The following is a 13,130-nucleotide window of genomic DNA, read 5'->3' on the forward strand; positions in this document are numbered from 1 at the left end:
CGACAAAGCCGATTTGCCGCCGTCGCAAGCGCCCACCGGAGAACTTTAAGATGTGAAAGGCAACCGGCCTCGCCGTCAGCCGCGATCGGTCATCGCGGCCAGGTTTCGCCCGGGTTCCAACCACAGGAGCGACCAATCGCGCGGCGTCAGCGACATCGCGTGTCTAGCTCCGCTCCGCCCCGTCCGCAGCCGCCTCTCGGGCGTCCTCGTCGTCCTCAACATCGGCGGTGCGGCACGCCAGACGGCCTGCAGAGGACCGCTGGAAGGCGCTCCGAGCCGTGACGCGGACGTGACGTGACGTCGGATGTGGCACCGACGTGACGCTCACGGACGTGACGCTCACGGACGTGACTGGGGAAGGACCTGCCGAAGGCGTCGGCGGGCACCGAACGCTGCTTGGGGCTGCGGCGCGACGATCCGCACCGGCGGGGCGGCACGGGGTCCCCAGCGGTGGTCGGCCCGTCCGAGTCCGTCCGGCGCGGCAGGGGTCCCGGCCGCTCTGCTCCCGATAGACCCCCGGGGGGGGGGGGGCGTGATAGACCCCGGGGGCTCACGGGGCTCGACTGCGAATCCCGCGGAAAGCCGGCGACCTGCGCGACTCTCGAAGCGCAGAATCTGCCACGGACGCTGTCCGCCACCTTTCTGCCGGCGGATCCTGCACTTCAGGGCACTTCGCTCTGTCGAAAGACTCAGCTCTTCGGGAGTGCAGGCGTCCGTTTCTGTCCGTCGGCTGCTTGTTTGCACCGCACCGTCTGCTATCATGGCGTGATAAACTGCGGCGTGGTTGCTGTAGTGCATGCTAGTGAAGGGAGTAAGCAAGGACGTTCGACTGCTGCCATTACATGCCCGGGCAATCTGATCGTGTGTTTTTCGCGAAGCTGGCTCCACACGAGCCGACGATTCTATCGGAGTGGCAGTGTCTGGGCGTGTGTTCAGCATCGCAAGGCGGGATCTGCTTCGGTCTCGTCTGGTTGCACTTGCACCGCGTCGTATTCCATATCGATCGACTGGCCCGATCTTCGAACGCTTTGGAGCTGCCCTCGTATATTTTACGAAGCAGCCTCTCGGCGTCCCTGGTCGCCTTTCCGTGTCATGGCCTTGAGCGCGCCGTGACACTATGCCCATTGTGCAGTGGGCGGCCGGTCGGCGTCAACCGATCCGCCTGGTTAACGCTCCAGACCGGGCGCTGATTGGCCGGCCGCCGACCAATGGGCGGCCGGCCCCGATCTGGGTCGTCCCGCTGACCCAGTGTGCGGCGGCACACGGCGTGACGGCCCCCGGAGGCCGACACCAGTCAGCTGGGACGACTGGCCCGGAAGGCGAGCCTCGGTTGGTATCGCTCAGCGGAGGAGAGTCCGGCCGCCTTCGAACGGGACGGAAGCGGGCGACTGCTGCCAGGCTGCGGTTGTACCCATCCCAGGGAGATTCAACATCACACCGTGGGGCGATCTTGGGAAGTTCCATTTACGAGGATAGGCTATTGACTACGAAACGGCTTGTGGACAGCTTTTTTGCCTCACGGAAAACCAAGCGTACACAGAGAAAGCTTGCGTTTTCGCCGTCGTTGAGAGCGAGGGCTATAGCTCCTTTGATACCCTTGGATACGCCAGTGAACGTATACATCAAGGTGGAGTCCAATATTGTCTTAAAAGCAGATGCATTATTTTGCCGTCTGATTTTCCCTAGTTGATTTGAATTCCAGGTCTGATTAAAACGTTCATCTTAGATGGATGCCATCTCTCACAAATAATGAAGCGACATTGTTTTTCATTATTTATGCGTGCGAGACGCATGCTTGTAGTCCTGCATATCAGATTTCCCACAAACCTCTCTTGATTTTCTGGTGCTCTTAGTGCCGTGATCTCGGCCGCGCATTGAGGGGACAGAGGAAGGTGTGGGGAACATGGCCCATTAATGAAAATTACACTTCACCATTATCCAGGCGTCAACAATCATAATTGCAACATTTGCAGGCCATCTGAACGAAATTGTGTATTACTTTACCTCGTTCAACACAGCTGTTGAGCGCCAGTAAAAATCTGATGGTATTCGTCATCTTTTGGCACAGCCCATTTTGAAAACTGCATTACCATGCTTGACCTGCCTGGGTATTTACTTAATACTGTTTATAAAGCAGTGGATATTGCATCTTTTTCCATTTGCCGTTTGTCCCCATTTTCCTGACTCGCAATGTCTCTTGCTCGTCCACCCCCAATGTCTGACATCCAGCTGGCGACATCATCGTCCTCCGTTTCGTTGTAAAAAAAAAACAGCTCGATCAGTCTAAATCTCCCCATCGAAGAGACCCATCTTGAAAGTGGCACGAGCTCGTGTGCTCATGTGGTTTATTGTACCTGGTAGTGTAACGAAGGACACGACAATGAACCCCGCCACTTGTCAGCAAAAGATGAACTAGCCTCGTCAGCGCCATTTTTCTTGACACATGACATACGAGACCCAGGCATCTAGATATGCACCAAGCGTTTGACATTGGCACGAAGAATGCAGCCTGCGGGTGTGGCGGCCGTGGAAGGCTACCGATTAGAGTGAGGTGTCAAGCTATCTTGCTTTCCCTTCCCGGGCGTCGAGGCCGGTTGGTGGCGTGTCGGGGGCCGAGGGTGGCGGTGTTCCGGTGGGGTCTGCAGGGTTGGGTGTTCACCTCATCATTTTTACGAACGAGTCTGCCATGTCGCATTGACGCCAAGGGTGCTCCGATTATGCTGCTGACGGTTATGGGAGTGGAAAGTTCCGTTGTTGCGACAGGGTCAAGGGCGATTTTGAGTTGTAACTTCTCATGCACGGCAATGACCCAATTTCAATATCCACTGACGTTGGGAGACGGAGTATTCGCTGCCGCTCTCGTGTGGATGATACCGTGGTATTGGTTGAGTGCTATACTGTGCTGGGAGAAGTAGAGAAAGCTCCGCGGTCAACAATTGTGCAATTCTTCCCAAGGAGATCTTGTCTGGCGCCGGCCTGTCAGTCGGACTGAGGTGTCCTGCAGCGCTTCACCAGCCCGCCTTCCTCCGCAGATCCGTCGCCTGACGACAGACGGCGTCGAGCCCAACAACCTGAGGACCGCCTGGCAGGACGACGACGACGATGACGACATGATGACGTCATTCGAGCTCTACGACCAGAGCGAACGGATGGCTATCAAACGGCGGCTAGGTACGTGATTGAAAACGTTGCTCAAGCTGTACTAAGTTCCGTGGAAGCTGTACTAAGTTCCGTAAGTTCCGTGGATTGCGCCAGCGCATTGCATTATCATCACATGCAAAACAAATAACTAACTATATCTCCTTCTCACTTGAGCCTTTATCTTTCTTGTTGTCAGTCTAACGCCTTCTGCTTTATTCTTTCTGCCGATTTTGACTTGAACATCGGCCCCTACGGGGGCTCGGTTTGCTATGGCACTTACCACGAGGACGCGCGCCAGCGCAGTGGGCCCTGGCGCCGACCGCGCAAGATTGCCGACCGCCGATTACAATACAATCGATGTCCTTCACCGGTTGGCTCGGAAACACTATTTGTGTAGCAAGCTCTTCCCTGTTCTAAAATCGATAAAAGTTGCAGGACTTTAGCGGTTGACACAATGCTTCAAAAATGCTCGGAGCTTGAGGTAATTCAGTCGTCAGTTACTGCTGAGGTCTTGCATCTCCAATCTCTGTTTGTTTTCAGCTTCAGACACACGCAGCTCCTGTAAGCGTTGTCATCATCATTCACCTTCGTAACGCAGTGTAATGTGGGAACTGGTCGTAAATCAGATGTTCTTGTGGCGGCGGTTCGCCGTGTAGAGGTCCGTAAGCCGCTGTCTGGAAGCCATTGTTCGTAACGTGCACTTTTAAAGATTCTGTGTAGCACATTTTATCCGTAGCAACTCCCTGCTGCCGTGCCCATCGGCTCCCAACTGACGGCGGCTATGCGCCCATCGGTGCAGGCTCAGACGGCTCCTCGAACACGGGCGACTCCGACGGCGGCACGAGCAGCGACGCTAGTTCGCCCAACAAGCAACAGAGGGCAGGCGGATCGGGTGCTGCCGCCGGCCCCGGCCGCCGGCGTCGCCAGGGCGCCGCTAACCGCGAACGCTACCTGCGCCGACTCGAGAGCAACGAACGGGAACGCATACGTATGCACGGCCTCAACGCTGCTTTCCACGTGAGTAGCTGTTTGCCTCTCTTGCGATGCGGCGACGCTTATGTATTGTAGCTGGCGCGGGCACTTTCAGTAGCCTGGAGGACCAGGTATTTGTGACGGCGGAACCAGCGTGCGCTTTGTCACGTCGTGCGGCTCACCATGAAAAAATCAAGTTCAGTGCTTAGGTCGTTTTAATCCCTGCCATGGCCTGCTAAGGCGGATAAGTGGCCCGGACTTAAAATCGGACAAAGGTCAATGGTTTGCACTGGCTTTGCTCCATCCTAAATCCATGTTGCTGGCCGGGTATTTTTTATGCACGCGATGTGCAGCCTGGTCCTGTTGCTGCATTCCGGTGAAGAGGGCACCGGGTGCAGTTTTCCCTCCACTGGAATCGAACCAAGGGCATCTACACTTCGAATCGATCTTAACCGCAGCAAAGAACGGCCCTCCGCTCTATACTTGCAGACATTTTGCCGAGCCTGGCTTTAAGCGCGTTCGTATTGTGCTGGTCTGCACGGTCCCATGCCGTGGAAGGGCTGCCAGACCGCGTGACGCTTCGGTGCTCCGCGCGCAGGGGAGCGTGGTCGGTCCGTGCGTGCGAAAGTAACCCGGTCGTAACCACTCGTGTCGCAATCCCGTCAATGTGCTGAAGCTTTGGAATAGGAGCCTGACCGGTTTCCGCGACATCCGCATAATAAAAGATGGTGTTGGCCGTCCAACTGTTTCATTTGCGCCTGCGGATCGATCAGCGTTAGCACATACGTCAGTTACTGGCGAAGGAAAACGGGTCCCACTGAATGTTGTGAAAGCTATTAAAGCACTGGCTCGTGTGTTTTGACAGGCAGGTGTTCGAATAAAAAACGTGGGCTTGGATGTGTGAAGATGGAGATAGAGGGTAGGATAGGCGGAAGACACATCGTATGGTGATTTAAGTATTGTTGCATATTTGAACGGCCTTGCCACACTGCCGTGCTATGCACTAGCCTGCACACGGGAGCTGACTTGAGTCTCCTCAACGCACCTTTTCAGCCCCCTCGTGCATATCAGCAAAGAGGGAGTACTGGGTCGAATTGATAAAGAACAATTAGCTGAACTATAGGTGTACTACGTAGTATGTACCTAAACACATCACTGTTAATATCATGCATATTTGGTGCCAAGTGGTACCCTGTAGGTACGTAGTATTTTCGCTATGCTAATTCCTTCATATGTTTAGGCAGTGTACAAATGCCTGACCAGTTTTTTTCGAACGATGTCGCCAGGGTTGAGAAACAGAACACTTAACTGCAACACGTGACAACTTTTGAAAAATATGGGATGACCGTGACAAGAGATAACGCACGTCTTCACCCAGCTGCTTCGGCAGGTGCAGTTTTCGCATAATTATGGCTGTGCTTATACAGTGCGATCAGCGACAGTGATGCCTTAAAAAGGTTTACAAAGATGTTTTTTCTGTAAATTACACTCCATTTTGGGTTTTTCACTAAAGTTAGCTCTCATAAACTTAACCTGGGAAGTCTTTCCTCCCCAGCTTCCAACAGTTTTGAATGTACAAAATATTAATTTTTGTCTAGCCTTAACATCGAGGAATCAAATTCAAGTGGGCGAAATCCGGAGAGAAATCAGATTTGGGGAGAGGTGAGGCCAAACTTTTCGTCTCAGTCCCACCAGCCGATTTAAAAAAGTGAAAAACCTGCTCATAAGTTTAATTTGAATGAAATATCACCATTATGTAGCTAGCAATCCAACACTTTACGGGGCCATCTTTACTACTGCGTCGATCTTTTTCGGAACGTATGTGTTCCTTATTTACCATTGGCCATTACTAAAGGCGGATACTGAATCCTGTGCATATGTTTACGATCCTTTGGACAAGAGGGTGTTTACCACTCTTCGTCATCTTTGTCATGTGCATCGTATTACGTACCGCTGTGTCGTTTTCGTTGTCTTGCCAATGATCGGAGCACGTAAGTTAGAACGGAGATGCACCATCAACCACTACCCCATACCCCGTAACCACACCCAAGGCGGCGGCGCAGTGCTGTCTTCTGTCCTAGGGTCTTCCGTTTTGAACTTCTGATCTGTCCACAGAATCTTCCGTTCTGAAATTATGGTCTTTCTGCAGAATCTTCTGTTCTGGAATTGTGTTCTGTCCACCGAATCTTCTGTTCTTAAATTTCTTCTATCACCGAAATCTCCTGTTCTGAACCGCTGCTCTATCCACAGAATCTGCAGGAGGTCATACCACCCGTCAGCATGGAGCGGAAGATGTCCAAAATCGAGACGCTGACGCTGGCGCGTAATTACATCATGGCGCTGACGAACGTCATCTGCGAGATCAAGGGCGGTCACAAGCCTTTCTCGTGAGTGCCGAACAGGCGGACTTTGCGGCCGCGCGACTGTCTGTGTGCCTCTCCACTGAACGGTGTGCCGATGCGCCTTATGAGTCACACATTCGCTTTTGACTGAATGCAGGTGGTGTTCGTGGTAGCACTGGGAGGCACGATGTATTAAAGCGCAGCAAAGCGTGACGGGATAAAGCAAAATTCAGTGTAAGGTATCACGGTATACTACAGTGCTGTCCAAACTCAGATTATGTCCAGTTTCCGAGCGTGTCACCATCCCGTCTGAGAGGCGCTTGTTCCTGTGTGCAGACGGCCCCTGGTGACATGCGACCAGCTGCGTTGGGTATCACTGGGTCCCCGGCTTTGTTGCTTCGTGTTGGCAGGTCTCTCGGCCAGCTCCGGTCTAACCCCTGTTGTGTAACCCTGTGCCAAAGGTTCCTGGAGCATTTCCCTCCTGACCCCAGCTGCCCCGTGACTCCTTGCGACTACAGCTGTCCCGTGACCCCTTCTGACCCCAGATGCCCCATGACCCCTTGAGGCTCCAGTTGCCCCGTTTCGGCGGGTTCCTGGAGCAGTTCCCTCCCGACCCCAGCTGCCCCGTGACCCCTTCTGACCCTAGCTGGCCCGTGACTCCTGACCCCCCAGCTGCCCCGTGACCCCATCTGACCCCAGCTGGCCCGTGACTTCTCCTGACCCCGGCTGCCCCGTGACCCCTTCTGACCCAGCCGCCCCTGACCCCTTCTGACCCTAGCCGTTCCGTTTCGGCAGGTTCCTGGACCAGTTCGCGCCCACCTCTGAGCAGCAGGTGGAGGAAGTCATGCGCACCTTTCGGCTGGGCCCGCCCGGCCAGACCAGCCGGCGGAGGGACGAGGCGTTATAGGCGGCGCCACGAGCGCTTTTCTAGGGCACAATGGCGGCACGGCCGCTGACGCAGTGGGCCTCCGGCCTCCGGCCGCGCACCGGGTCGGCGTAATCGGAATCCGGCCTGGGAGGGTCTGCCCACGGTCCGGCCTCAGGTCTGGTAACAGGGTCTGGACGCGAAGGACTCGCGGTGCCGGAGGCTGGACTCCGAGGTCTGCCACCAGAGTCTGGACTCCGAAATCTGGCGCCAAGGTTTGGACTCGGGCTCGCATCAAAGTCTGGACTCGAAGGACCCACACCGGAGTCCTGACTCCCTGGGCAGTCTGACACCGGAATCTGGTCTCCGCGGTCCGGTACTAGGGTCTGGACCCGCGGTCCCACACGAGGATCTGTACTCCGCGGTCTGACACCGGGACCTGGACTCCGCGGTCTAGTGGGAGACGAAGCCGAAGGCCGCAGATGTGATAGGCGCTGTGCCGAGCGGCGCTGTGCGGCGTGGCGCCGCTGCAGATGCGAGGTCATGTGATGTGACGTCACTGGCGGGGTGAGGTCAGACAGGTGTGGCGTGATCATTAGATCGTGTGATCTGGTGTGGCCGCGGGCGTTGGTCGTGTTATGTGTCTGTGAGGTTTTTGATGTGATGCCGTGTCGTGCCCGTTACATGCTGCTCTGCAGGATCTATGAGGATGTGGTGTGTAGTAGATTTTGCCGGAAGATGGTGCATACAATTCAGCGTATTTGAAGCGTTGTTGGTGGTGGGTTCCCGAGTGAGCCAAAACTATGAGACAGTTTACGCATGAACGCGTTGGTTCTAAGCTTGAAGAAGATACGGTTTCTGCCGCTTTCCATGACACGGCCTTCAGTCTTCCTTCTGGCTCCCACCAGGCTTCGTTGGATCGTATCTGCGCTCGGAGAGAGAGTGCAATGCTAGCGCGTGCAATGGTAGTGTGGCTTTAAGCCGAAGGGTGGCTGAAGCCAACGAGGGCTTGTCACGAGCCGGTGTACAAAGCGCCTGACACCCCCCCCCCCCTTCCCCCGGTGTCAGGAGCGAGGTGGATCTTTCCCGGTTCCCCGAGCTGCGCGGGAGGTCTCTGAGCGGCCCGAAAGCCTGATTCGCCCCCCTCCCATGGTGATGCTTGCTATGCAATATCGCGTAGGCAAAATGTGACGTCGTCTGCATGCTGTTTTGGCGCCCTTACAAGCTTTTGAAGAGCATTTACTATGTTTCTACCGTGTTGCCCTTAATATGCGTTTGTGAGCTCAGCCTTGCAGTTTGAACATGATTCTTCCCGCCGTTTTTAAACATGTGCTTAAGCAAATAATGAGAACGAAATTAAGATTGCATTGCAAAAGATGCACCACAGAGGCATGCGACGGCCAGCAACGACATTGATTTGAAGAGCCATCCCCCGGAAACGCCTCGTAAATCTCACTAAGTAGATTCCAGCTGATGCTGCTCAAGACTTTCCTATTCTCGAAACCTTGCTACCCGGGTTTCCGTGTAAAATGGCACCGGCTGATGTCAGTTCATGATCCAAGATTCCAGCTCACATGCATGCCGTGCCACTGAACCGCTCTTGTTTGGCGATGATTGAGCTCTGCTGTCCGGTGTTTGGCGTTTTAAGTGCTCGAGCGACAGTAGTTGGTGTCCGCTTTATGGATGGGAACCGTGAGTCTTTCGCGTTAGATCATAGAGGTGCTCTACTGAGAACGTGAGAACTGCGAACGTGGAAGCGGAACGACCCTAGACCGCGTGCTGAGAACGCGTCGGAGTTTTTCGCGAATGCCGCTCACCTTGCAGATATATTTTCGAACAGTGACAAGCGGTGCAAGTACCGAATAATGTTCCGTAGGCGCGAGTAGTTTCATTGGAGGTTAACCGCCTGCAGTTTTCTATACGTCATGGCCGGAAGCATGTACTATGCCCGTTATTTTGCGCCCATTGCTGTCTGTTTTTGGACCCAATCCCGGATGCCATTGTGCTCCTTTCACGACGGTCAAGGTGCAAAACATCTTAAATATATAGATGCAGCTTGAAAGATCCGCCATGAAACGATGTCACCGATGGTATTCAACCATCGTCCGTTAAAACATTTCTCTAAAAACCAGCATTACGAATAATCTAAAAAATACCATTTCTTGGATGTGGCCATGGTAAAAGACCTCTTTTATTGGACAAAAATCCCACGAGGAACGTTGTCTTAAAATGTGTTTCGCGTTTCAGCCATCGTGAAAGGACGAAGTGCATCTAATTAAAAACATGCGCTGTCAAGCTGGCACTCGGTAGGAAATGGCCCACTGAACGACGTAAACGCCGGGCAAATGTACCGATCCTTACACGCAAAAAGTGTAACACTCGATGCGTTCCCACGTCTGCTCAGCGCAATTCGAATGCGGCCTAGGCGCACAACGGCGTCTGTGTCTGTTATCCGGAGGAACCTCGCCCCGACCCTGCGGGCTTCCCCCAGCGCGGCTCGGCGCCGGCCCGATGCGCGAGGCCCAGGTTGTGAACGGTCTTCCAATGTCACTTGCCTTCCGTGTCATGTTGTCTTCCGTCGCGCGTGTGTGCATTGACCAGGCGTGATGCGTGATGGGGGCTCGTGCGCGTCTGCGCTGTCGGCCGGCCACGAACAGTACACCTTGCGAGTGACAGACCGGGGAGGGGTGCCTGCCGCACGTGCTGTGTCGGTAGCCGCTGGTCGTGTGACGTCACGGCGTTCATGTGTGCATATTATTTATTCTCGAGGTTTTATTGACGCAGAATTAGCCGGGGCCGGCCTTTGTCCTGGATGTGGCCATTTAGATATCGTATTTTTGTACATAAGCGATGAATACATGGGACGCAATCAAAGTTCGTGGCTTCTTCAGCAACGTAAGACGCGTAAAGAAGGTACTTGCACTTAACGCTCCAATCTTGGAGTCGGCCACCATATCGGCATTATTCAGCCCACAACATCTCACATTAGGCTTCTCTCTGAGTTCGGTTACGTGACCGGCAGGCGCATGGTCATGCTGATCATACAGCCACATCTCGTGGCTGCGAGTGAGGAGATCGACAGTGTTGCCATCACGAGCGGCGCCGCGTGGCTTTTTTACGATAAATTTACCTCCTCATGGCCAGTGAAGATAGTATGACCGTTTCAAGCTTTTGAACAGAGCCGCTTATCCATGAAAATGGCGGCATGCTTTGCATGTTTTTGGGGCCCAACCGTGTCTTCTCGTCATGCTTGGTATGCATTCAATCATAGTTATTCACGCATACTATGTACAAGGCAGACATTTCATTTGTCTGCACCTTTTGAGACGGGCTTCATCACACGCTGCCTATCGTGCCTCCCCGGAGGCGCATGTACACACGCAGGCCATCCCGATGCATCGGAACCGAGGGTCAGCAGACTGCTCCGGTGACATGAAGCGGCATCATGCCGTCTGAAAGCGCTGCCATGCCAGCGGGTCTGCTTAAAGGCAGGCCGCGCCCATGATCCCACGATCGTGAGCGCTGGCTGACGCTGCGTAACGCGGCGACAGGGCGATCACTCCCAGGTGCTGCCATCTGCTTTGTAACAGCCGATTGAGGAAGAGCGTACCGAAGTCAGGCTTGGCTCGTGGACCTTCCATCTACGTTGGCACGCGCATTAACCAGCTGCGCGACCGAGGTGGCTGTCCCTGACGTCATGATCACGTGACCATCTCAAAGGTTGGTATCAAAAAGACTGGTATCAAGCTTATCACAAGCCCAGTGGAAGTTCCATTTATCTAGAGTGCATCACAGTCCATCTTCCACAGGCCCAAAGTCAGCATAATATGCAAGTTGTGACAGCTTTCTGCGACAGCGCCACCTGCGGCAAACCTCACAAAGGCGAAATTTGCCGCGGACCCAGGGGCCGACCCAAATTCATGTTACGCATTTCTCGTCATTTTCAGTCTTCGCTTCTCCCTGAGCATAGCGTAAACAGAGTTCATCACTTCCCCCCCCCTCCTCCCTTTTTACGCCTCCGTTAAACTCCAGCAGCCCGTTCCCCTGCCCCCCCCCCCCCCCATGCGTTACGACCCCAAATGGCGGCTGCCGTCTTTCACATTCCTGTGAGCAGCGCCATCTATGGGAGGCTTTCTATAGTGGCGCCACCTGCCCTGGATACGATGCAATGAGGAGAGGATGACTGTCGCTTGCTGTACCATGTTGCACTATCACGATTTGAAGTCCTAGTGGAAGATTCCCGCGGTTTTGGAAGGAGACTTTGGTGAGAGAGCTTTGTTTGATGCAATCCTTCCTGGTTGTTTTGACTTATCTCACCGCTGTTAAACGCCATGGATGAAAATGACCCAATGCATCACCCAATCTGGTGCTACCGGCAAGCAATCCATTGGTGAATAGTTCGGCATATATTCCCAGTCGGTATGCCGTGAAGATCCCATGGCCCAATACAAAACTGGCGTTAGCGATTGACCAGCATAGAAAGAGGCGTGGCTAGATCGCACTTCGGTAATGGTGATTGGCCAGGATGAGAAAGAGGCGTGATTACGTCGCACGTCAGCTACGGCGATTGATCAAGATCAGACAGAGGCGTGGCTAGGCTAGGTCGTGCGTCGGCGTTACTGACTGTTCAGGACAAGAAAGAGGCTGGCTATGTCGTACGTCAGCGACGGCGATCGACTAGCAAAGGAAAGAGGCGTGGCTAGGCTAGACCGTACGTCGGCGATGGCGATTGGTCAGAACAAAAAAGAGGCGTGGCTAAATCGCACGTCGCCTGGCGGTGACGGGTCGCCGGCTTGGTTAGTAACGCCATCTTCGGGTGCAATCGGGCGTGCCCGGACGCTGAGGGGACAGGACCCCCGGTCTCAGCGTCTGCAGACGCTCCGATCACGGCTCACGTCACGTGACCTGACATCTGATCATTCGATCTGCCACGTCACGTGACCTGACATCTGATCATTCGATCTGCCACGTCACGTGATCTGACATCTGATCATTCGATCTGCCACGTCACGTGATCTGACATCTGATCATTCGATCTGCCACGTCACGTGATCTGACATCTGATCATTCGATCTGCCACGTCACGTGACCTGACATCTGATCATTCGATCTGCCACGTCACGTGATCTGACATCTGATCATTCGATCTGCCACGTCACGTGATCTGACATCTGATCATTCGATCTGCCACGTCACGTGACCTGACATCTGATCATTCGATCTGCCACATTCCTCAGCCCAGATTGCCGGGACAGTTTGTAAATTCGCATAGGCGCTTCATGAGTGGCGATGTAGGCTGGCAAGAATTTGAAAGTTGACTGATAAGCCACATGGTTATAACACATTCATATGCGTCGATTGGGGCTACCCGCCAGTCAGACGTAAATTTTCAGAACACTTGCACGAATATGGGAGAAGAGCACGAGTATTCGTGGCGACATCGCCGTCATCATGCTGCCGTTGACTACCTCATGCTGGAACCCCACGCGCTCGGCGCGGTCACCATTGTTGGCGGAGAGACGCTGCTGGCGTGAAAGGCAGCTTGGCGGTAGTATTGTTAGTTTAAGTGGCGTCCCCGTTTGATCGCTTTATGCTTACACTAACGTTTGTTGACTTTGTGAATATCTACCGATCCGTGTCTTCTCTGACTGTCTTCCAATTGCGCTAACAAGCAGGTGACGCATAGGGCAAAACAAAATGCATGGCATGGTCTACTTAGTATATATGCCAGAAACCAACATCGACAAAGGCATGAAATGGATCAGTGCTGCATGGTGAGCCTGATAGACATTACTTCAATGCTATATTGG

The 13,130-nt window shown here is 54.0% G+C and overlaps 2 protein-coding genes across 2 annotated transcripts in view; both read left to right on the plus strand.

Moving 5' to 3' along the window:
• Nucleotides 1-298, plus strand: part of LOC119114017 (neurogenic differentiation factor 1) — a 54,380-nt gene extending 54,082 nt beyond the window's left edge. The window contains exon 6 of the mRNA XM_037238249.1: nucleotides 190-298. Within this exon, the coding sequence (XP_037094144.1) occupies nucleotides 190-298 (109 nt within the window). The remainder of the gene's footprint in view (nucleotides 1-189) is intronic.
• A 1,095-nt stretch (nucleotides 299-1,393) lies between these two features.
• Nucleotides 1,394-10,194, plus strand: LOC119113702 (protein dimmed). The gene is made up of 4 exons (XM_037237971.1): nucleotides 1,394-3,171; nucleotides 3,941-4,158; nucleotides 6,364-6,500; nucleotides 7,251-10,194. The coding sequence occupies exons 1-4, from the start codon at nucleotides 3,111-3,113 to the stop codon at nucleotides 7,360-7,362; spliced, it is 528 nt and encodes a 175-aa protein (XP_037093866.1). The 5' UTR covers nucleotides 1,394-3,110; the 3' UTR covers nucleotides 7,363-10,194.
• The last annotated feature ends 2,936 nt before the right edge of the window (nucleotides 10,195-13,130 follow it).

The sequence above is a fragment of the Pollicipes pollicipes genome, unplaced genomic scaffold (assembly GCF_011947565.3).
Source record: "Pollicipes pollicipes isolate AB1234 unplaced genomic scaffold, Ppol_2.1 Scaffold_7262;HRSCAF=8765_pilon_pilon_pilon, whole genome shotgun sequence".
Lineage (NCBI taxonomy): Eukaryota > Metazoa > Arthropoda > Thecostraca > Pollicipedomorpha > Pollicipedidae > Pollicipes > Pollicipes pollicipes.